The sequence below is a fragment of the Gorilla gorilla genome, chromosome 2 (assembly GCF_029281585.2).
Source record: "Gorilla gorilla gorilla isolate KB3781 chromosome 2, NHGRI_mGorGor1-v2.1_pri, whole genome shotgun sequence".
NCBI classification, from domain to species: Eukaryota; Metazoa; Chordata; class Mammalia; order Primates; family Hominidae; genus Gorilla; species Gorilla gorilla.
In genome coordinates, this window is record NC_086017.1 from 58,552,862 (window position 1) to 58,578,035 (window position 25,174).

A 25,174-nucleotide genomic window follows, 5' to 3' on the forward strand; every position below is an offset into this window, starting at 1 on the left:
GTCAAGCGTCATGTGGTTTTTGGATAGAGGTGCTGAGACACTTAGCCAGCACAGACCCCAGAAGGTATGTAACTTGGGGATCCTTTCTGGGTAACCTTCAGGATGCTGGGTTGGAGACTGTACACCATGCCAAGAGGCTGTGCTGACTTTAGGATCCATGGGGTAGGGGTGGCAGCCAGGAGAATACTGAGCCAGGGAGGTGGTCACAGCATGTGGTGAGGCTTGGGAGGGGGACTGCCTGCCCTTGGAAAGAATGACAGGAGCACTATATACAATAAACAAAAAGATTTGTATTAGAACATATACACTCAGGGAAGAAAGAGGTATGATCATCAAATGTGGAATGTTGAAGAAATAGTTAAAATAAATAAAGACTCCAAGCACAGCTGGGACTGGCTCAGGCTGGGGCTCACAGAGGCCACTGCACATCAGCTCCAGGCTGCAGGAGCCACCACCTGGCCATACTGGCCTCCTCCCTGACGCAGCACAGCTGTGCCTGGGACACAGAGTCGCTCTCAAGTACTGGAGCAGCTAGCAAGCTCACTCCCCACTCTCCTCACTTATCTCTGTGACAATGTCTATCAGGCTCTGGAGCCCAAAGATATAGCCAGCATCCTGGCCCTCATGCACCACGGTGTCCTCGCCATACAGCCTGCAGGTGGTGTGTGCAAAGTCGATCATGCGCACATCTACAGAGCTGGCGCCGATGGGTTTGTAGGCATAGGCACCAGCAGACTCATCAGCTGATTCCTCTGACAGGTCCTCCAAATCCTCAGCATCTGAGTCCAGGACCACTTCGGGCCGCTCCTTGCCATCATAGATGACCAGTAGGGAGCTTGAGTAGAAGCGGTAGGACTCCTGTCGCTCCAACACTGCCTTGAGCTCAGTCAGCTTCTTGAGCACAGGGCCCAGGAGTTCACGGCGCAGGTACCGCCCATTGTGGAAGAACTGGAAAAGTGCCTCCTTGAAGCCCTGCACCGATAGCTTCCGTCCATGGTACTTGTTCATGAACATGAGCTGCCCACTGCCTGCTTGGTACACCTGTAGGAGAGAGACCAGCAAGTCAGGGGCTGAGGGCCATCTCAAACCCTGGACCCTGGGCGGGGGTGGGGTGGTGTGGTGGTGGCGGCATGTGACAGCCCAGATCAGATAAAGTACACCAGTCGCACATGAGCCACTGTCCACTATGCTCTCTGATCAGCCCCCACTCGGGATGCAGCCATCCAACCTGGGTTTGGTCATTGTGCCCCAGCACCCCACCTCAACATCTGGGTCACTGGAGAGGACCTAACCCTTTTGCCTTCCTCCCTACTACTATCCAGATTCTGGACTCAGCCAACCAGACCAATCTGAGAGAGGATCATGCAGGCATGCATGCTTTCTTTTTTAACCAAAAAGCAACAGACTCATGTAGGGTCAAATCTGGAAACTTTTTATTTTGAGACAGTCTCGCCGTCGCCCAGGCTGGAGTGCAATGGCGTGATCTCAGCTCACTGCAACCTCTGCCTTCTGGGTTCAAGCTGTTTGCATGCCTCAGCCTCCCAAGTAGCTGGTATTACAGCCGTGCACCACCACGCCCAGCCAATTTTTGTATTTTTAGCAGAGACAGGGTTTCGCCATGTTGCCTGGGCTGGTCTCAAACTCCTGACCTCAGGTGATCCACCCACCTTGACCCCCCAAAGTGCTGGGATTACAGGTGTGAGCCACTGCACCTGGCCTGGAATCTTTTGAGCAAACAGGACTATACCAGGGCGGGGAAGTGACAGCCACTGGATGCCCTCGCCAGCCCTAGCATCCCCCTCACCTGCATGCCACACACACGCACACCAATGACTGCAGATGTGCTCTGCTGACATTTTCGGATCTGGTTGGCTGCCTTCTCCTCTGAAGCATCATCACCATGTTGTCGTGTGCCCATCTTGAGGTCAAGGACACAAGGCACCTCGTAGCGGGAAGTCAGGTTTTCCAGTAAGATAAATTCTGAGTAGTTAAGAATAATACCCCCAAAAGGAAGTGCTACTGCATGGGTCCTTGGCACTCTCAAGGTACAGTGCCTAGATGCAGTGACCCAGAGAAGCCTGAACCCACAGGAGACTCCATTAGTCCTGCCATCCCCGACACAGGGAGTCCAGAGCTGACTAGAAAGCTAAGAGACACCTTTACTTCTTGTCAGGGAACTGGCATGGAAGCAGCCTGCACCTAGACTCAACAGAGGCCTAGGCTCTTCCTGCCTGGGAGACACACACGCCATCTTCTTCTTGAACTCTTAGCTAAGTGTAGGACTAGGGTCCAAGAACAAAGTCCTCAATTACAAGTAGAACATCAAGAAAGTTCAGTAAATCCTGTAGCCTTAAATGTGAACTGGAAATATCAGTATAAACTCATGAAAATACTTTGCTCTTTAAACGTCTGCTTCCCAGCTGTGTGCACTAAAAAGGTCTAGAAACAATAACCAGAAATAATGAGTGTCTCTAGTGCACAGACCATTGTCTCATTATTTCCCATTCAAGGAATCAGTGCTCCCAACAGCAGAAACTGGTAAACTATGGCCCAGTGCTTGCTGTTTATGGCCTATAAGCTAGGAATGGTTTTTACATGTTTAAGAGACCAAAAAATAGATAAAAGGCTATGCATGGTGGCTCACGCCTGTTATCCCAACATTTTGGGAGGCTGAGGCAGGAGGATCACTTGAGCCCAGGAGTCTGAGACCAGCCTGGGCAACACAGTGAGACCTTACCTCTACAAAGGGGAGGGGAGGGGAGGGGCAGGGAGGAAGAGGGCTGGGTGTGGTGGTTCATGCCAGTTATCCCAGCACTTTGGGAGGCCAAAGCAGGTGGATCACCTGAGGTCAGGAGTTTGGATCAGCCTGGCCAACATGGTGAAACCCTGTCTCCACTAAAAATACAAAAATGAGCCAGGCGTGGTAGCGGATGCCTGTAATCCCAACTACTTGGGTGGCTAAGGCATGAGAATCGCTTGAACCTGGGAGACGGAGGTTGCAGTGAGCTGAGATCACACCACTGCACTCTAGCCTGGGGGACGAGCAAGACTCTGTCTCAAAAAAAAAAAAAGAAAAAAAAGAGAGAGAGAGGAAAAAAAGAAAAGAGAAAAGAAAAAAGATTTCCTTATGCACAGCTCATGTCCCAGTGGCAGTCTGGTGAACCAGGACTGAAAGGTCAGTCTCCTTACCCAAACACCCCAGCCCTTGGCAGGTGAGCAATGTTTTCAGACTTCTGAAAAGTCTGAAAACAGGGAGCAGCTCCTTGCCCTCTTCCTCTAGGTTACCTAGGCTAAAGCCCACCTGATGCAAGCTGGCCCCTTCATGAGGCACCCCTCACCTCCCAGAAACCCATTATACCCCACTCCTCATCATCTGCACTCCTAGGCCAGTAGCTGCCCTGAGGGAAGTGATTATTTGCCCATAATTATCATACAGGTCCTGGAATAACCCAGGTAGGAGAAACTCAACCATGACTATAAAAACCTAACTTCTCTCTCCAAGCTCCAAGGGACTTCCTCATTTCCTCTCCTCTTACCCTCAAATGCAGAGATGCCCGTGAACAAAGGATACTGTACTGGTTCCGATGCTTTGCATTCTCCTTCATTCTCTGTAACTGTTGCTGGTGACATTTCATGCTCCAAGGGTTATAGTGTTTAAGCTGGGAACTTATATTCCCCTTCTTCTCTACAGTGTAGTACAAGACTTCAGATTTCTTTAGCCACTCAAATTCTTCTTCTAACTTATGGCTATAAAGAGATAAGGACCAATAAATCAGTATGTCTTATCAGAATTCAGAAGGCCGGGCGTGGTGGCTCATGCCTGTAATCCCAGCACTTTGGGAGGCCGAGATGGGCAGATCACTTGAGATCAGGAGTTGGAGACCAGCCTGGCCAACAGGGTGAAACCCTGTCTCTACTAAAAATACAAAAATTAGACAGGCGTGGTGGTGTGCTCGGGAGGCTGAGGCAGGAGAATCACTTGAACCTGGGAGGCAGAGGTTGCAGTGAGCCTAGAAGATCATGCCACTGTACTCCAGAGCCTGGGCAACAGAACAAGCAAGACTCAATAAATAAATAAATAAATAAATAAATAAATAAATAAATAAAATCCAGGGTTAAAGCACAAAGAAACTTTCTTTTTTTTCTTTTTTTGAGATGGAGTTTCACTCTTATTGCCCAGGCTGGAATGCAATGGTGTGATCTCAGCTCACTGCAACCTACGCCTCCCGGTTCTAGAGATTCTCCTGTCTCAGCTGGGACTACAGGCACATGCCACCACACCGGGCTAATTTTTGTATTTTTAGTAGAGACAGGGTTTCATCATATTGGTCAGGCTGGTCTCAAACTCCTGACCTCAGGTGATCCGCCCGCCCTGGCGTCCTGAAGTGCTGGGATTACAGGCATGAGCCACCGCACCCGGCCAGAAACTTTCTAGAGTAATGAAAAGTGACTTCTTGATGTGGTGGTGGCTTACTGTGTAAACATCTGCCAAAACTCTCTGAACACTCCAAATGGGTGCATTTTACCACATGTATACCTCAAGAAAGTTGATTTCAGAAAATAAAATTAAGGGACCTGTCAACCACTATTTTCTACAGCAAAAAGAACCTAAGATCCAAGATCAGCCCCTGCTCCCCAGCCCTGTATGTGGAGAGCCTTCACTGCCCTCTTCTAGGCAGTGGTACCACCTAGCCTCCAGTACAACCAGGTTCCCCTGACTCCAAAAGCTGGCAACTGGGAAAATAGGAACTGAAATTCCATGAGACTAAGTCAACCTACTTAGCTACATTACATGTACTTTAATTTATATATACTATTTATATTTTCACAAGCTTTGCCAAGGTGCAGGGGTAGGATGGCCCTGCTTAGGGGGATTGCTGAGTTTCAGGGATGCCCAACTGCTCATTTCATCCCCCACCACTGGTGAACAACCTGAGGTAAAAGGATGGCTCCTCTCTTAGTCACTGCTACATCTCCAGAACACAGCCTAGCACAGAGCAGTCATAGAAGAGTGAGTGAATCTCTTACAGCTGCCAGTGCAGCTGTTTGCCCAAACTGGCATGATCTAACCAGAGTCAATTAAACAAAGAGAGGTTGAGTATGCCATGTGGGAAATGGCCACTGAATGACAAGGTACCTACTAAATCCACTTCAGTCCTTAGCTCCAGGGAACTGGGCTGTAACCAAAACCCCCAACACTTCCCCTCCCGCATAGCCCAGAGTTGTCCTCTGTCTACACTCACCTCTTCATTTTCTCCTCTTTACGGTGCTGACGCACCCAGTCCTTAGGGGTCTTTTCTGTTTCTAAGACATGATGTTTTTTGTTTGTTGTCCACCTTAGGAGCTTACTTTTTGGTTCACAGTCTGAATTATCTACAATGTCCACAATTCCATGGTCCCCTTTCAATGGATATGCTATTAGACACAAGTTCCTGTCTTCATCTTCTTCAAAGCGCACAGATACCACACCTGGAAGGGGGTGAGGAGCAGAAAGAACTTTTAATTTAGCAGGAAGAAGCGTTGTAAGTGACATGATTGTAACATTTGTTTTTTTCTTACCCAGTTCCTTAGTCTCTATGTTGCCAGAGGCCCCAAACTCATCTGCAAACTTAACAAATATCAAAACAGCTAGAAAAGATGACACCATACAAGACAAGCAATTAGGGAGCAAACATGGCTGAGAGTCTTCCTCTCTGATGTACTCAATGAGGCAAGAGCCAAAGAATTACAAGACACATTTTTCCATCATTGAAAATGTTTATTAATTTTTATGTAATTCTTCTAATCCTAAAAGACTGAAAACATTGCTCTTTATAGTTTGCGGGAATTTTTAATGCCCTAAACAGAAACTCCAACAGCCTCATGGCTTGCTTTAAAGCAGAGCCTGAATACAGGGGGAACACAGGTTTGCCTGAGGGTTAAGAAGCATCCAAGAATAAGGGAAGACTGGGTAAGCAAAGCAAAATAAAGGGGCAAACAAAACAAACCACACAGCACAAGACACCCTAGCAAAGGCTTCCCACAGTGCCCCCACACGGGTAGGCACCCAGGACTTTTGTTCTTATAAAATATGTTTTTATTGGTCTTTGCAGTCTCACGTCACAAAATAACAAAATGAACACAAGGCAGATAGAGCTGGTTGGGGAGCACAGACATGTGGTGGCCTTGAAAGCAGCTTTTCCCCTTAAGTCTCTAGAACCTGCCATGAGTAATTAGACAGTCTTTGAGGATGGGGCTGTCAGGTGGGGGCGTTTCAGCAGGTGCCGACGAGCGCCTTACAAACGACTGGCTGAACACCTTTCCTCCCAGGCCTCTCTGCCCCAGCATCACTCAATCTGCTCAGTCCTCGACTGCTGCAGGGGAATGCGTGCTCAGAGAGAGATGACACTTCTGAGGTGGCCCCCAGCTCTGGGTGCAGAGGAGCCGGGGTGGGGGATTCAGGCCACACTTCCCTGTGGCCACAGGGGAAAGGACCAGGAGAAAAAATGGGGCAGGGATGGCCAGCTAACAAGGGGCCTTTGGCTTTGTCCTGGAAAAAAACAACAGAGAAGGACCAAGTGAGGGCCCCCAACTCCCCCATCCCCACCGCAATACACATGCATATTCAGAGTACAGAGAAAGGCACCCAGTACATTCTGTCCTTAAAGACAATGTTTCAACAGTCCCAAAAGAACCTAAGTTGTTCTAGAGTCCTTTATGTAACCAGGTAATGCACATTTAAAATTAATTTCTTTAATGGATTCTTACTTGATTTACAAAAGACTCCCCCACTCCCCAACAAAGACCCCACCATGCTGGTGGCTGCTGATATCCCCTATAAAATACATTATAAAAAGAAATAAAAAATTATCATATGTGAATCGAAGGGTTGCTTTCATATAGCAATTTTGGGGACATTCTGTAACAGCAAAGGGCTTGGGCTAATCAGCACAGGCCTCCCACTCCTGCATTCCATCTGACTCAACCCTGCTCCCCGGCCTACCTAATCACCCGGGCTTCTGGTTTCCTGGAGGACAAAAAGCAGGCGGCAAGTATTCTGGGTAAAATCCTCCCAAAGTCTTCCCCCACCGTCCCCCCAATGGGGGACTATGGGTTACTGTGATCAAGAGACACCTGAACATAAAACACAACTACACTTCTACCAAAATCAAACTCAAATCCACAAAACAAAACAGAATTGAGCAATCTTACCAGGGCTTGAAAACTGAGAGTGTGAGATGCTGGGCTGAGGGCCAGGAGGAGGAGAAGGAGGAGAGGGAGGGAAAGCACAGAGTGGGAGGGAGTGAGGGCTCCAGGGATGGCTGCCAGGGCCTTCCATGGCCACGATCTCTCACATCTCCTCACCAGTGTGGCAACCCCTCCAGCAGCTGGGACTTACCTTTGTACTGGGGAGTGAATTTGCGCATCTCAGCAGGAAGGGTCTCGTAGAACTGATGTTCCCTTGGGACCAGGGGCTTGCACAGGGTTGTCTCATTGAAGCGGAGCACGCATGAGTGCCCCCCGACCTGGTGGACAAAGGGCTCCAGAAGGACGCCTTTGGCGCGGGGCTCCACATCCATGGCCCTGAAGGCTGGGCTCATCCTCCGGGCGCAGATGGCGGGGAGATGGGGGAGGCAGCGGAGTCCAGCGGCCAGTACGTCTTCTGTCTGTTGTTTGTCTGTGTGTCCCTCTCGTCTTGGCTCCTTGGCTTGTTCTGGCCAGGACGCTCTGCTGGAAGCAAACACAATGATGACATGGGGGTTCGAAGCAGCGTGGGAAGTGCCTTAGAGCTGCTCACCCTGCTCCTTCAGCAGAAAGACAAAGACAAACAGTCTGAGCTCTTGCGGGACTCCGCCCATGCCACCCACCTTGGCCCCGCCTTCTCCCGCAGAAAAACAAAAACACTATGAGCTCATGGGGCGGGGTTAGATGCAGACAGGCAGGGAATGGGTTCAGGGGCCCTAAAAAGGCAGAGGTCCCACTACGGTGTTAGAAAGCCACTGCCGCAGGCAAAACTGATGCCATGGTGAGGTGAAATCACAATTTCAAGCCTAATATTTGGATTAAATCTTACCATTTTCTAATAAGAGTGTCAAGCTTTAAGTGGATGATGCCCAGGTCTCCCATTAATTTTATATATTATATATAATATATATTTTATATATAATATATATATATTATATATAATATATATTTTATATATAATAAATATATATATTATATATAATATATATATTATATATAATTTTTTAATATATATAATTTTTTTTTTGAGATGGAGTCTCACTCTATCGCCAGGCGGGAGTGCAACGGCACAATCTGGACTCACTGCAACCTCCACCTCTCAGGGTTCAAGCCATTTTCCTGCCTCAGCCTCCCGAGTAGCTGGGATTACAGGTGCGCACCACCACGCCCAGCTAATTTTTGTATTTTTAGTAGAGACGGGGTTTCACCACGTTGGCTGGCATGGTCTTGATCTCTTGACCTCATGATCTGCCCACTCGGTCTCCCAAAGTGCTGGGATTACAGGCGTGAGCGACCGCACCCAGCCCCATTAATTATATTTTTATAAAATGCATTTAAATATAGGGAAAACCTGCTTACTCATTATCTAGTAAGACTCATTATTTACTTGTCCAGGTTGTCTACCCACACTGCTCCTGCCCAAGGCCAAAGACGAGCCCCATTAACCTTGTTAGCAATGGAGCTTGGGTCTAGCTTTAATGATTAACATCTGTATCTAAAAACAACTGATCAAGGCTGGTTAACTCCATTTAAAAAGATACACAGTGTTCTAGGTCACTATTTTTATCAGTTCTATCCTGATCACCAAAAGCTGGTACACACCTTTAAACCAAAGTTATGCTCTTGGGGCAATCAGAGCTCGCATCCACTCACTCAGCCACGCACTGGATGCCGCATCAACGAAGCACGTTTCTGGATGCACCCTGTTAACCGGTTCAGGCCATGTCACACTCATCCTCTGTTTTGTCTAATTTACAAATTAGACAGTCTCTACTAGCATTACTTACAGGGCTTGAGTTACATTTCAGTATCTGTACAGGGATTTTACTGGGAACTCCTTCAGTTCCCATGACTCCAACTGAGAGAGGAGTGAGGATGGATCTGGAGGAGATGTGCCCTCTGTCCTCTAATATAGGGAAAGCACCTATTATGTATCAGGCTCATGACAGGAATTTCTTATGTCATTTGGTCCTGACACTTTCTTTGAGGTAGATACTACTCTCCCTGTTGCAAACAATGAAGGTGATTAGAGATGGTTAGGAAATTCACCCAGGGCCAGAGACAATAAGCCACTTCTCCCAAGTGAACCCCATACAGCTGCCTCTAGGGCACATGATATCTGGCACTGCCCAGCTGAATTTTTATTTTTATTTTTATTTTTTTTTGAGATGGAGTCTCGCCTGTCACCCAGACTGGAGTGCAGTGGCAAGATCTCGGCTCACTGCAAGCTCCGCCTCCCAGGTTCACACCATTCTCCTGCCTCAGCCTCCCGAGTAGCTGGGACTACAGGCGCCCGCCACCACGCCCGGCTAATTTTTTGTATTTTTAGTAGAGACGGGGTTTCACCATGTTAGCCAGGATGGTCTTGATCTCCTGACCTCGTGATCCGCCCACCTCGGCATCCCAAAGTGCTGGATTACAGGCGTGAGCCACCGCGCCCAGCCATTTGTTTTTTCGTTTTGTTTTGTTTTTTTTTTAGATGGAGTCTTGCTCTGTCGCCCAGGCTGAAGTGTGTCTCGGTTCACCGCAACCTCTGTCTCCCAGTCTCATGCGATTCTCCTGCCACAACCTCCCAAGTAGCTGGGACTACAGGCACCCACCATGCCTGGCATTTTTTTTTTTTTTTTTTTGTATTTTTAGTAGAGACAGGGTTTCACCATGTTGGCCAGACTGGTCTTGAACTCCTAACCTCAGGTGATCTGCTCACCCTGGCCTCCCAAAGTGCTGGGACTATGGATGTGAGCTACTGCACTTGGCCAATTTTTAATCTTTTCTTAAAAAAATTAAACGTTTTACTGTTTTCTTAAAAAAAGTAAACAGGGTCTCACTCTGTCGTCCAGGCTGGAGTGCAATGACACGATCATAGCTCAAAACACCCTCAAACTCCTGGGCTCAAGGGATCTGCCTGTCTCAGCCTCCCAAGCAGCTAGGACTACAGGTGCATGCCACCACGCCTAACTAATATTTTCTATTTATAAAGCAGCCTCTTTTAAAGAGTTTAAACTGGTGTTAATCTCTTCCTTTTAGAGAGTACCCGACTATGGGCCTCAACTGAACTCAACGGCTAGGAATCAGTAAGTTTTCGCATATGCAAAGAGCAGAGAATCTAAACCTAAGGTTCTGATTACTTGGCACTACCTTCTCATCACCACAAAAGCCTCCAGGAAGGCACGTATTGAGAAGAGTCCAGAAACTCAACACAGGCAATGGGACTGTAAATATGAGTACATTCTAACCATTCCAGGCTCTATCCAGAAGATGGAGCTCTGAGAAGTCTGGCCACACAAGCCTTTTCTCTAGGTCTATGCAGACTGGTTGACACTAGTCTACTGAAAAGACCTTTTGAATAAGAGTAATACCAAAAGAAGCTACTGATTCATGGTCCGCCGGCCAGTACTAAAGCACATGTCAGGTACCATAATTATGAATTGTTAAAGCACAAGATGCTCCTCATGGGCCAGGCTTTAGAAACACAATCCAGGCCAGGTATGGTGGCTCACGCCTATAATCCCAGCACTTTGGGAGACCAAGGTAGGAGATCACTTGAGACTAGGAGTTGACAACATAGTAAGCCCCATCTCTACGATTTTTTTGTTTTTTAATTGAGATGGAGTCTTGCTCTGTTGCCCAGGCTGGAGTGCAGTGGCGCGATCTTGGCTCACTGCAACCTCTGCCGCTCAGGTTCAAGCGATTCTCGTGCCTCAGCCTCCCGAGAAGCTGGGACTATAGGCACACGCCACCACGCCTGGCTGATTTTTTTGTATTTTTAGTAGAGATGGGGTTTCGCCATGTTGGCCAGGCTGGTCTCGAAATCCTGACCTCAACTGATCTGCCCACCTTGGCCTCCCAAAGTGCTGGGATTATGGGCATGAGCCACCGTGCCCAGCGCAAAATTTTTTAAAAACTCAGCTAGGTGTAGTGGTGCATGCCTGGAGTCCCAGCTATTCAGGAGGTTGAAACAAGAGGATCACTTGAGCCCAGGACATAGAGGCTGCAGTGAGCCATGACTGAGCCACTGCACTCCAGACTGGGTGACAGAGTAAGACCCTGTCTTTTGCTATCACAGCAATGCTAACAACAATGCAAATCCCATATCAACTCTGCTCAGGATTCCTTAAATGTACTCAGTTACGTAGAAAAATAACTCTGTGTAGGTATGTCTTACCCATCCCCACCTCCAATGAAAATAAACAAAAACAGTCCTTCATGGCGTCTCTAGAATGAGGCTCAAGAGCATAGCTGGGGCCTGGTGTGGTGGCTCACACCTATAATTCCAGCACTCTGGGAGGCCTAAGCGGGTGGAATCACCTGAGGTCTGGAGTTCGAGACCAGCCTGACCAACATAGAGAAATGCTGTCTCTACTAAAAATACAAAATCAGCTGGATGTGGTGGCGCATGCCTGTAATCCTAGCTACTCGGGAGGCTGAGGCAGGAGAATCACTTGAATCTGGGGGGCAGAGGTTACAGTGAGCCACTGCACTCCAGCCTGGGCAACAAGAGCAAAACTCCATCTCAAAAACAAAAAACAAAAAACAAAAAACAAAAAACAAAAAGCAACAACAAAAAAAAACGTAGCTGGAGGCCAAAAGGCCCAGTGAGGGTCTCCAACTTCTCTTCTCCAGAGTGTTAATTAGCTGCTGGGCATGATGTGCCACCTTATCACCCTTCCTCTTGCATCCATCTCTGGCGGTCCATAGGATGCTGCTCTTGGGAAAATCATCATCATTTTGGGTAGAAAGATAGGAAAAATCAGGCTCATCCTTGCCTGAGCCAAGTCTGATAAGAAACTTCCAAATGTGAGGCAGAATTAGGGAAACAACTGACCATCCTGTAGTGAGGTGGAGCCACATTTTAGTACCAGTTCTGCTACTCAATAGCGTGGATAAAGACTCCAAGTCCGTGGCTCCCTTTGGGTTCGTTTTACGGTCTGTAAAATGGGAAAAGAGAGGCTTAGAGTAGATCTCTACTCTGTGGGTTGTGTAAGCAAGTTAGTGAGTGGTAACTAGTAGTTTTTTTAAAAAATTAAACAGAATACAACAAAATATGGCTGGGCACAGTGGCTCACTCCTTGTAATCCTAGCACTTTGGGAGGCCAAGATGGGAAGATTGCTTGAGTTCAGGAATTCGAGACTAGCCTGGGCAATGTAGTGAGACCTCAACTCTATAAAATAATAATAATAAACAATATCAATGCATTGCACATAGTAAGTCTTGCTTTTTGATCCTTTTGTTTTAATTATGTTCAATCTCTCAATATGAACATAAGTATGGTTTTACTGTAAAACATACTTCTCACATTTGGAGTTGCAAAGAAGTGGCACTTCTGTTCTAGGGTCCCTCACAGCCCCTATCTCTGCAAGGAAATGAAGGATCAATTTTCCAAAGATTACAAAGCAAATCAGCTTCCTCCCTAGGAGCCTCAACTACACCAGAAGAAAGAAAAGCCCCAAAGCACCAATCTCCATGTCACCTGTTTCTCTCTCTCTCTTTTTGAGCAGTGTGATCTCTAAGGTCTAAAGCTGTTTCCCTGGAAGGCTGGAAAATTAATGGTTACGATAAAGCCCATGCAATGTGTGGGCCCAGTACCTAGAAAGACAGGAAATAACTGCAAAATACTGGCTTCAGATTTAGCATCGATTTTAGCTTTCCACATTGCCTCACATTTGTCCATGAAACTATGAACAGGTAAGAAACACAGAACATCCATCCTACCACAGCATACAGTTTTCCCACTCAGTCCCTCCCCCAAATCTATCAAATTGGTTTAAGGATCTGTTGGAAACAATGCCTTAATATTCTTAACTTTTAAAGTAATGCAAATAAAATGGCTATGACTCATGAAAGCCCCTGGGTCCTTAGTTCACTCATCCAGAATTTAGTTGAAGAGGCTACAAAATGGGATCCACTGGGGCTACTTACTCTGGCTCAAGAAAAGCCCCAGGGTCAGGCAGTCACAGAGGGGTGGCGTAAGGCACACTATACTGATGGTGGAAAAACAACCCTTACCACCCATACCTCCTCCCTGTGTGTTCCAGAGCCACCACCCAGCATCTGCCTGGTACACATTCATATACAAGCCAGGGTTAATTATGCAATGCCTCATACATTGCTGGTAGCAATGCAAAGCCACTTTGGAAAACAGTCTGGCAGTTTCTTATAAAGTTAAACATATACTTATATACATAGCAATCCCACTCCTAGGTGTTTAACTAAGTGGAATGACAACGTGGCTGGGCGCGGTGGCTCACGCCTGTAGCCCTGGCACTTTGGGAGGCCGAGGCGGGTGGATTACTTGAGGTCAGGAGTTTGAAACCAGCCTGGTCAACATGGTGAAACCCCATCTCTACTAACAATACAAAAAATTACAGGCCACTGCGCCTGGCCCATAAGTATGTATTATTTTAATAATCAGAAAAAGATTATGCTGGCCAGGAGTGGTGGCTCACGCCTATAGTCCTAGCACCCTGGGAGGCTGAGGCGGGCGGATTGCCTGAGCTCAGAAGTTCGAGACCAGCCTGAGCAACACGGTGAAACCCCATCTCTACTAAAATACAAAAAATTAGCCAGGCATGGCGGCATGTGCCTGTAATCCCAGCTACTCAGAAAGCTGAGGCAGAAGAGTTGCTTGAACCCAGGAGGCGGAGGTTGCTGTGACCTGAGATCATGCCGCTTCACTCCAGCCTGGTGACAGATTGAGACTCCATCTCAAAAAAAAAAAAAAAAAAAAAAAGGCCGGGCACAGTGGCTCACGCCTGTAATCCCAGCACTTTGGGAGGCCGAGGTGGGCCGATCACCAGAGGTCAGGAGTTCGAGACCAGCCTGGCCAACATGGCGAAACCCTGTCTCTCCTAAAAATACAAAAAGTAGCTGGGCGTGGTGGCAGGCGCCTGTAATCCCAGCTACTCGGGAGGCTGAGGTAGGAGAATCACTTGAACCCAGGAGGTGGAGGCTGCAGTGAGCCAAGATCGTGCCATTTCACTCCAGCCTGGGCGACAAGAGCAAGACTCCGTCTCAAATTAAAAAAAAAAAAAAAAAGATTATACTTAAAAAGATCCTGCTGGGTGCGCTGACTCATACCTGTAATTCCAGCACTTTGGGAGGCCGAGGCAGGTGATCACTTGAGGTCAGGAGTTCGAGACTAGCCTGGCCAACATGGTGAAACCCCGTCTCTACTAATAATACAAAAAATTAGCTAGGCGTGGTGGCAGGCGCCTGTAGTCCCACCTACTTGAGAGGCTGAGGCACAAGAATCGCTTGAGCACGGGAGGCGGAGGTTGCAGTGAGCTGAGATCGCACCACTGTACTCCAGCCTGGGCAACAGAGCGAGACTTCGTCTAAAAAGTAAATAAATAAAAATAAATCCTACTCATTGTCCAATAGTTTCTACATACAAACTCATTGGCTGAAATTTCCTTTTGCATCCATTCTATTTGGACTCATCTGCCTCACTTTGAGTATCTTGAATCACTCATGCTAAGGTCAGCCTTGACCTCTACTAAAATAAATAAATTTTTAAAAAATGAGCTGGGCATGGTGGTGGACACCTGTAATCCCAGCTACTTGGGAGGCTGAGGCAGAAGAATTGCTTGAACCCAGGAGGCAGAGGTTGCAGTGAACCAAGATTGCACCACTGCACTCCAGCCTGGGCAAAAGAGCAAGACTCCATCTCAAAAAAAATAAAGCAACCATAGAGGAAAAAATATCAACATCAAATGTGGCCCAATTATACTGGCTTCCTTATTTCTCAAATATGCCTGATATACACGTACCTCAGGGCCTTTGTACTTGCTATTCCCTTTGCTTGATATGTTCTTCCCCCAGATATCCCCCTTGGCTCACTCTCTCAACCTCCTTCAGCCCTTTGTGCAAATGGCAAATGTCGCCCCCCCCCCTTTTTTTTTTTTGAGATAGAGTCTTGCTCTGTTGCCCAGGCTAAAAGTGCAGTGGCATAATCACGGCTCACTGCAGCCTCAAACTCCTGGGCTCAAGTGATCCTCTCACCTCAGCCTCCTGAGTAGCTCTGACTACAGGCGTGCACCACCACAGCTAGCTAAGCAAATGTCATCTCTTTAATGGGATCTTCAGCCACTCTATCTAAAAGTGAGTGCCACTCCCTGGGGCACCCCTGCTTTATTTTCTCCTCAGCACTTATCACCATCTGACATACTCTACGTTTCTTACTTATCTTGTTAATTGTCTCCTCCCACCCAATTTCCACTTGAAAACAAGTTTCCATAAGGTCAGATTTTTGACTGCAGTGTTCACTGCTGAATCTCCAGGATCTACAAGAGCAGCAGCATAAAGTAGGCACTCCACAAAATGTGCCTCAAATCACTACTGTGTCATGAATACCTAACGCATACAGATCAGCAGAGAACTCATAAGGCACCCACTGCAATCATCATCCAAATCCACACCAATCATATGGTGAGTACAATTATTAAAATGTGGCCTGCTGCACACTTTACAAAATGCATTCCAAGCACTGGCTAATATTAGTTTACTTTGCATTTATTATTTTCCACCTTATAAGTCTGCATTAACTGGGGAGTATAAATTAAGGACCCACGCCTGAACATTCATCTGAGACCTGCTGGTGTAGAAACATCTCATGTCAAACAAAACCCAAGTTCTTAATGTAACGACAACTAACCTTTTGGAAAATTCTCTCTTGTAGAAAATCAGGTGAGAAAAGACTAGTTAATGAAGAATAAACTTTCAAAATGTGGCTGCAAGATTTCAATTCTATCATAGTTTAAAACAAATATATTAACCAGCATTCAAATATTCTGTGTTGATACCGAGGTCATATCCCAAAGACCCAAGGTTTTCAGGTTGCTAAATCGTCACTAAAAAGTAATTATCTCGGCCAGGCACGGTGGCTCACGCCTGTAATCCCAGCACTTTGGGAGGCCGAGGCGGGTGGATCACGAGGTCAGGAGATCAAGACCAACCTGGCTAACACGGTGAAACCCCATCTCTACTAAAAATACAAAAAAAAAAAAAAAAAAATTAGCCAGGCATGGTGGCAGGCGCCTATAGTCCCAGCAACTCAGGAGGCTGAGGCAGGAGAATGGCGTGAACCCGGGAAGCAGAGCTTGCAGTGAGCCAAGACTGCACCACTGCACTCCAGCCTGGGACACAGAGCTAGACTCTGTCTCAAAAAACAAAACAAAACAAAAATATCTCTTGCTAACCATGGAGATGAGGAAATAAATATAAAAATATTTTTTAAAATAAAAACTATCAGCCAGGAGCAGTGGCTCACGCCTGTAATCCCAGCACCTTGGGAGGCCGAGGCGGGCAGATCACTTGAGGCCAGGAGTTCAAGACCAGCCTGGCCAACGTGGTGAAACTCGGTCTCTACTAAAAAATACAAAAATTAGCCAGGCATGGTGGCACATGCCTGTGATCCCAGCTACTTGGGAGGCTGAGGTAGGAGAATTGCTTGAACCCAGGAGGCGGAGGCTGCAGTGACCGGAGATTGCGCCACTGCACTCTAGCCTGGCAACAGAGTGAGACTCCATCTCAAAAAAGAAAAGAAAAGAAAAGAAAAAAACAAACAATAAAAAACTAAAAAGCATTTTTAGTAAAATAAAGCCAGGAAGGAAACAGTCGATGTCTGACTCTGAAAGGATGTCTTGTGGGGAACACCAAATTGACCTGTCTGGGTACATGGCATCAAACTACCATCGACCTCAGGAAAACTCCATAAAAATCAAGTCCACTGCTCCATAAAATCAGGACATCTATCATCCTTGATGATGAACACATTCGCCTCCACATCCAGCAATAGGAGATGAATGAAACAAAAATATTTTTTTCATTCAATTGTATGACGGACTATTAGGATAGCATGAAGAGCTTTCTTACCAATTTTATATTTTTTAAGCAGGAGAAAATGCTTATGATACACTTTTTTTTTTTTTTTGAGACAGGGTCTCCATTGTTAAGGCTGCAGTGCAGTGGAGTAATCTCAGCTCACCACAGCCTTGTCCACCCAGGCTCAAGTGATCCTCCCACCTCAGCTTCCCAAGTTGCTGGGACAGCTATAGGCACACGCCACCATATCTGGCTAATTTTTGTATTTCTGTGTAGAGACGGGGTTTTGCTATGTTGCTCAGGCTGGTCTTGAACTCTTGAGTTCAAGTGATCCTCCTGCCTTGGCCTCCCAAAGTGCTGGGATTAGAGGCGTGTGCCACCGCACCGGGCCGTTATGATACACTTTTTTTTTTTCTCTGAGAGTCTTGCTCTATTGCCCAGGCTAGAGTGCATGATCTCACCTCACGGCAACCTCTGCCTCCCAGGTTCAAGCAATTCTCATGCCTCAGCCTCCCGAGTAGCTGAGATTACAAGCACACACCACTGTGCCCGGCTAATTTTTCTAATTTTTTTTTTTGAGACGGAGTCTCACTCTGTCGCCCAGGCTGGAGTGCAGTGGCGCATTCTCAGCTCACTGCAAGCTCCGCCTCCCTGGTTCACGCCATTCTCCTGCCTCAGCCTCCCGAGTAGCTGGGTCTACAGGCGTCTGCCACCACACCTGGCTAATTTTTTGTATTTTTTTAGTAGAGATGCGGTTTCACCGTGTTAGCCAGGATGGTCTCAATCTCTTGACCTCGTGATCCGCTGCCTCAGCCTCCCAAAGTGCTGGGATTACAGGCGTGAATCACCCCACCCAGTAGAGACTGGGTTCAGTGTGTTGGTCAAGATGGTCTCAAACTACTGGCCTCAAGTGATCTGCCCGCGTCAGCCTCCCAAAGTGCTGGGATTACAGGCATGAGCCACTGCGCCAGGCCTCACTTATGATAAACTTTTAAGTTATAAGAAGGAAGATGGGGCCGGGCGCGGTGGCTCACATCTGTAATCCCAGCACTTTGGGAGGCCGAGGCGGCTGGATCACGAGGTCAAGAGATCGAGACCAGACTGGGCAAGCTGCACAGTGACAGCCAGTCTCTAAATAATTTTTTAATTAGTCAGGCATGGTGGGGAGACTGAGGTGGGAGGATCACTGGAGTGCAGGAGTTCCAGAATTCTGTGAGGTATGATCATGCCACTGCACTCCAGCCTGGATGACAGAGCAGGACCCTGTCTATTAAAAAAAAAAAAAAAAAAAGGCTATTCACAAGCCTTCTCTAAAAGAATTATTCAAGGATATACTACAGCTTGGCCAAGTGTGGTGGCTCACGCCTGTTATCCCAACATTTTGAGAGGCTGAGGTAGGTAGATCCATTGAGCCCAGGAGTTCGAGACCAGCCTAGGCAACATGGCAAAAACCCCTCTCTACCAAAAAATAAAAATAAAAAATAAAAAAATAAAAAAAATAAAAAAAAAAAACAGAAGGACAGGCACAGTGGCTCACGCCTGTAATCCCAGCACTTTGGGAGGCCAAGGCAGGTGGATCACCTGAGGTCAGGAGTTTGAGACCAGACTGCCCAACATGGTGAAACCCTGTCTCTACTAAAAATACAAAAAATTAGCCGTGCGTGGTGGTGGGCGCCTGTATTCCAAGCTACTCGGGAGGCTGAGGCAGGAGAATCACTTGAACCCGGGAGGCGGAGGTTGCAGTGAGCCGAGACTATGCCATTGCACTCCAGCCTGAGCAACAAGAGTGAAACTCTATCTCAAAAAAAAAGAGGCCAAGGCAGTAGGATCACTTGAGGCCAGAAGTTCAAGACCAGCCTCGGCAACACAGCAAGACCCTATCTCTACAAAAAAATTAGCAAGTTGTGGTAGTGCACATCTGTAGCCCTAGCTACTCAGGAGGCTGAGGCAGGAGGATCTCTTGAGCCCAGGAGTCTGAGGCTGCAGTGATCTCTAATCATACCACTGAGCTTCAGCCTGCATGACTGAGTGAGACCCTATGTCAAACAAACATAAAGAAATAAAAGATGGGATCAATTACCCTTGAGGAGTGACTATGGCGACCCTTCTGTTCTCTCTACAGAAAGTTGTAATATTGCTATTATAGAAAGAGGTGGTCAGGCCAGGTGCGGTGGCTCAGGCTTGTAAAAGTAGCACTTTGGGAGGCAGATCACTTAAGCTCAAGAGTTCAAGACCAGCCTGAGCAACATGACAAAACCCCATCTCCACTAAAAATACAAAAACTAGCTGGGCGTGGTGGCACGGGCCCATAGTCCCAGCTACTTGGGGGGCTGAAGCAGGAGAATAGCTTGAACCTGGGAGGCTGAGGCTGCAGTGAACCTGGGTGACAAAATGAGACCCTGTCCCCAAAAAAATAAAAAAGAAAGAAAGCGGTGGTCAAAATGCTGCCCCAAAATGTAGGGAGGTAAGTACTATAGAACTTTCTTCTGCATTTTTAAATGTGTAACTTTTTGTGATTTTTTTCAATCTAAACATTCACTTTCTTACCTAATTTTGTTTTCATATTTGTACATTATTTTGTTTAAAGATGGCATTTATAATTACATGTATAATTACAAATTATGTATTTATGTTACACATATTTATATTATTTTATATAAGCTTCAGACACCACAAAACCTGCCCTATACTAGGTGGTAAGATCATGATTGCCCGCTTTTCAGTTTTCTGAATGTTTCAAACTTATAATATCCTCCAACTCTGAGCACACATTACCTTTATAACTGAGAGAGAAAATACTGGGGGAAGAGGAGGATTCAAGATTGAAACAGGAAAACACAGATGGCTGCCTGGCTCTTGATGGTTTTAAATCCACCTAGAAACAAACACTGATCCAGCCCACCCTTCGTACTCAGAGTTTCACTCCAAGTGAGAATAACAACCACAACACCACAACACACACTGTCCTTAAGATGTATACAAGGTGCTAGAAGGTCAGAGCCCTCAATAGCATCTCATTCTGGTTTTATTTTATCTTTTGAGACGGAGTTTCGCTCTTGTTGCCCAGGCTGGAGTGCAATGGCCTGATCTCGGCTCACCACAACCTCCGCCTCCCGGGTTCAAGTGATTCTCCTGCCTCAGACTTCCAAGTAGCTGGGATTACAGGCATGCGCCACCATGCCCGGCTAATTTTTATATATTTTTCAGTAAAGACAGCGTTTTTCCATGTTGGACAGGCTGGTCTCAAACTCCCAGCCTCAGGTGATCCGCCCCCCCTTGGCCTCCCAAAGTGCTGGGATTACAGGTGTGAGCCACTGCACCCAGGCTCATTCTGGTTTTAATAAAGAAGAAACCACAGATTTTAACTGGAGTGATTACATGAAAGTCATACAATAATGTAGCTTCTTCCCCCAAAACAGCAGATTGTTCCAAAAATCTGGACAAATCTCAGGTTTTCCATAAGGGACACAGTAGCCTCTCAGCTGCTTCTCCTTTCTAGAACCACCAGCACAACTAGCTGCCCTATCTCTTTGCCTCGTCTGACCAGGTTTCTGGAATGACAGACTGGAGGGCTCCAAGGTAAGGGGAACAGGAAGAAGGAACTTTCAGTCTACCGAGAAATATGTTTATCACCAGCCTGGGCAAGATGGGGACACCCTGTCTCTACCAAATATAAAAAAAAAAAAAATAGCCAGGTGCAATGGCGCATACCTGTGGTCCCAGCTACTTGGGAGGCTGAGATGGAAGGGTCACTGGAGCCTGGGAGGTCAAGGCTGCAGTGAGCCGTGATCACGTGACTGTACTCCAGCCTGGGTGACAGAGTGAGACCCTGTCTCAAAAAATAATAATACATAAATAAATAATAAAAAGAAATATGTTTATCAGAATAACCTGCTAGAATTATAAAGAATTTAAGCAATTTTAAAAGCTTCTCGCTAAAACAATGATTGATTCTAAGGTCTCATATGTCCCCTTTATCAATATATCAAACTTTATTTTGAGATGGGGGCTCACTATGTTGCCCAGGCTGGCCTCGAACTCCTGGCCTCAAGTGATCCTTCCGCCTTAGCCTCTCCAAGTGCTAGGATTACAAGGCATTAGTCAACTGGCCAAATTTTCTTACAAATAGCTGAATGTATTCTATACACATACCAGGAATTTTCAGTTCTGTTGTAAAAGCCAGTTACCCCTTTTCCAAGAACAATTCTCAGTCTCCAGTCTCCCACCACATTGTAAGAAATGTAACTCAACAGGAACACAGAGAAGCAACTCTCAGACTAAAGCCAAAATTGCTTACAGGTCTCAATCTATGAGGAATTTTTGCAATCCTCAAGTCATGGTTCTTTCATATGCCAATAAGTAATGGTTCCATAGGGCCCGTGTGGTGGCTCACACACGTGTAATCCTAGCACTTTGGAGGCCAAGGCAGGATGACTGTTTGAGCCCAGGAGTTTGAGAACAATCCTGGCAAAATAGTGAGACCTTGTCTCTACAAAAAATAACTAGCCAGGTGTGGTGGTACATGCCTGTTGTCCCAGCTACTCGGGAGGCAGAGGTGGAGGGATCACTTGAGCCTGGAAAGCTCAAGGTTATAGTGAGCAGAGATTGTACCACCATACTCCAGCCCGGTGACAGAGTGAGACACTGTCTCAAACAACCAAAAAAGTAACAGTCCATTAGCTTCAGACAAGATTATATGTTTCCTGCCAGTGGGCAATGTTTACCCCATTTAGCTCTTAGCTCACTGCCAAACCCAAATGACACATGAATTCATCCTCTGAAATAAGGGATGCCAACAGCGATTCAGTCCCAATGGGCAGCCACAGAGGCAGGGCATCCCAGACCTGCCCAGGCAAGCACCTGAGTGCTGCATTTGCTGGAGCAGGAACGAAAGTGTACCCTATGCAGCACTAGTTCCTGCGACCAAGGGAACTCTGACAATTTCCTCTGGGTCCTTTCAACATCTCACTTAGACAAATACTCCTCGCAAGGGTCTGCAAACTATTCCAGGTTCGTGGCAGCAATCTGGCAGCTTGTATCACCCAACCCACTTGGCCTGAGTGCAGTCAGTGTTCTTCCAGACCAGCCCAGAAAAAAATGAGATACGATTTTGAGAAAAGTCTTAAGACTACACCAGTCAGGCTGGGCGCGGTGGCTCACACCTGTAATCCCAGCACTTTGGGAGGCCAAGGCAGGCAGATCACGAGGTCAGGAGATCGAGACCATCCTGGCTAACATGGTGAAACCCCGTCTCTACTAAAAATAAAAAAATTAGCCGGGCGTGGTGGCAGGTGCCTGTAGTCTCAGCTACTGGGGAGGCTGAGGCAGCAGAATCACTTGAACCTAGGAGGCGGAGCTTGCAGTGAGCCGAGATCGCGCCACTGCACTCCAGCCTGGGCAACAGAGCGAGACTCCATCTCAAAAAAAAAAAAAAATTAATTAATTAAAAAAAAAAGATTGCACCAGTCACAGCACTATGTCCTAATAAAGAGACACCTGCCAATTATCCTTCAGAAGTCCTGAGTTAGCTCTCCAAAATAAGATCCAGCAAAATATTTTAAAATTTTTGTTACGGAAATCAAGTTCAATTGCATTCACAGTTCCAAAGCAAAGGTCACACTGATCTCTTCAGAATCACCCAGTTTGTGAGGAAAGCAGTGGATTCAGTCAATCAAGATCGCACGCATTTGAGGCCAGGCACGGAGGCTCACACCTATAATCTCAGCAGTTTGGGAAGCTGAGGCGGGAGGATTGCTTGAGCTCAGAAGTTTGAGACCAGCCTGGGCAACACAGTGAGACCCTGTCTTCACAAAAAATGTTTTAAAAATTAGCCAGGCTTGGTGGCATGCACCTGTAGTCCTAGCTACTCAGAAGGCTGAGGCAGGAGGATCACTTTAGCCCAGAAGGTTGAGGTTATTGTGAGCTATGAGATTGTGCCACTGCACTCTAGCCTGGGTGACAGAGTGAGACCCTGTCTCTAAAAAAAGTAAAAATAAGATTGCATTTCAGGACCAGCAGTGAAGGCCAACAAGGTACTTCCAGTTTTAACATCTTACTCTTCTCTTGCTCATTACAAGGAGCTTAAGTTATTTTCCAAAGTAAAAACGGTCTTTGAGCGTGAGATAAATCATCCTAGGGGTCCTGTCCCTTACCTTTCCCAGGCCTCACCTGCCCCAGTCCTGCTGTTCATGTTCATTAGTTTAGTTTTTTTTTTTTTTTTTGAGATGGAGTCTCACTCTGTCGCCCAGGCTGGAGTGCAGTGGCGGGATCTCGGCTCACTGCAAGCTCTGCCTCCCGGGTTCACGCCATTCTCCTGCCTCAGCCTTCCGAGCAGCTGGAACTACAGGTGGCCACCACCACGCCCGGCTAATTTTTTGTATTTTTAGTAGAGACAGGGTTTCACCGTGTTAGCCAGGATGGTCTCGATCTCCTGACCTCGTGATCCATCCGCCTCGGCCTCCCAAAGTGCTGGGATTACAGGCGTGAGCCACTGCATCTGGCCTTGTTTTTGTTTTTTTAACACAGGGTCTCACTCACGTCTCCCAGGCTGAAGCGCAGTTGGTGTAATCACAGCTCACTGCAGCCTTGCCTTCCTGGTTCAAGTAATTCTCCCATCTCAGCCTCCCAAGTAGCTGGGACTACAGGCACATGCCACCACGTCGAGCTAATTTTTTGTTATTTTTAGTAGAGACAAGGTTTCGCCACGTTGCCCAGGCTGGTCTCGAACTCCTGGGATTAAATGATCCACCTACCTCGGCCTCCTGAAGTGCCAGGATTACGGGCATGAACCACTGAACCAGGCCACACATCTATTAGTTTTTAAGCCCCAGAATCTAAACCTGTCAGCTGCCAACTGGCACCCCTGTAAGTTCTACCCTCCCAAATCCCCCAGGACCTTGTATCCTGGATTTACATTCCTCCTCTGGCCTTCCCAGTGTAAATGCAGCATTCTGACTAACCCATAAAGTCTTCAACATGAGACCCTGGAAGTTGCTGTGTTAGTTCCAAAGGCCCAGCAGAGAATCTACGAAGGGCAGAGGCAGCCCAAAGACCTGAGGAAGAGACAGACACTTTTATCCTCATGCTCAGATACAAACACAAAGCAAGAAAAACCCAAGCCCTTCAGTAGTGGGTTTGTAATCAACTGGGCTCTCTCTCCTTCAGAGGCACTTGCCTGGAAGAACAGATACTGTTCAAGCAATGACACCTTTTACTGCCTTACAAGTAAAACTTCTATTCATAATAGATGAAAAATTGAAAATGTTTAATAAGAATTAACTAATTTAGGAAGATCATAATCTCAGCAACGTGCAAAAAGATGGTTTAACAAGTTATTTGTTATTGTTTTTCTTGTCAGGTTGTTCAAGCTCATAAAAACATACATTCCTCGGTCAAGTATACTACAATCAGCCCTCCTCTTTCTTCCTTGCGTAACTAGGCAAGTTCTCAAGAAATATGATGACTCTTCAGCACCAGAGCCAAGCAGATAACTCCACGGGGCACCCCATAAAAGCACGTAAACTGAACTTACCACCACCCCCTGCTGATGAGGAGGAAGGAACCATGGCACAGTCCACAGACACCAAGTTTAAAGCACATCTAAACAAATGGGCATCAGAGTGAAAGTGGGCAGGCTTGGAGTTAGGTTAATCCCCAAACAAATGTGGCTGCAGCCTCAGCAATACCATGTAGAAAAGGGATCTCTGCCAAATGCAGTGGCTCACACCTGTAATCCCGGTGCTTTTGGATGCTGAAGCAGGAGGATTGCTTAATGCCAGGAGTTCAAGACCAGCCTGGGTAAAAAAAAAGCGAGACCCTGTCTCTACAAAAAAAATTTTTTTTTTTTTTTTTTTTTTTTGAGACGGAGTCTTGCTCTATCCCCCAGGCTAGAGTGCAGTGGCGCGATCTCGGCTCACTGCAAGCTCCGCTTCCCAGGTTCACACCATTCTCCTGCCTCAGCCTCCCGAGTAGCTGGGACTACAGGCACCCACCACCACACCCGGCTAATTTTTTGTATTTTTTTTTAGTAGAGACAGGGTTTCACCGTGTTAGCCAGGATGGTCTCAATCTCCTGACCTCATGATCCGCCTGCCTTCACCTCCCAAAGTGCTGGGATTACAGGCGTGA

The 25,174-nt window shown here is 46.8% G+C and overlaps 1 protein-coding gene across 10 annotated transcripts in view; it reads right to left on the minus strand.

Annotated features, from left to right (window-relative positions):
- Window positions 1-270: 270 nt before the first annotated feature.
- The window catches only part of IP6K2 (inositol hexakisphosphate kinase 2), a 29,716-nt gene continuing 4,812 nt past the window's right edge, over window positions 271-25,174 (minus strand). The window contains exons 1-7 of one of the 10 annotated variants that reach the window (XM_063703781.1): window positions 7,379-7,504; window positions 6,983-7,113; window positions 5,560-6,529; window positions 5,244-5,469; window positions 3,572-3,747; window positions 1,805-1,980; window positions 271-1,041 (exon numbers count right to left, since the gene is read on the minus strand). In XM_063703781.1, coding sequence (XP_063559851.1) covers window positions 541-1,041; window positions 1,805-1,980; window positions 3,572-3,747; window positions 5,244-5,469; window positions 5,560-5,647 — 1,167 coding nt within the window. In that variant the 5' untranslated portion in view covers window positions 5,648-6,529; window positions 6,983-7,113; window positions 7,379-7,504 and the 3' untranslated portion in view covers window positions 271-540. Of the gene's footprint in view, window positions 1,042-1,804; window positions 1,981-3,571; window positions 3,748-5,243; window positions 5,470-5,559; window positions 6,530-6,982; window positions 7,226-7,378; window positions 7,711-8,826; window positions 8,848-12,049; window positions 12,153-24,006; window positions 24,030-25,174 lie in introns of those variants that run through there. The other 9 variants (XM_055382424.2, XM_055382422.2, XM_055382421.2 and 6 more) reach the window with 9 other exon arrangements.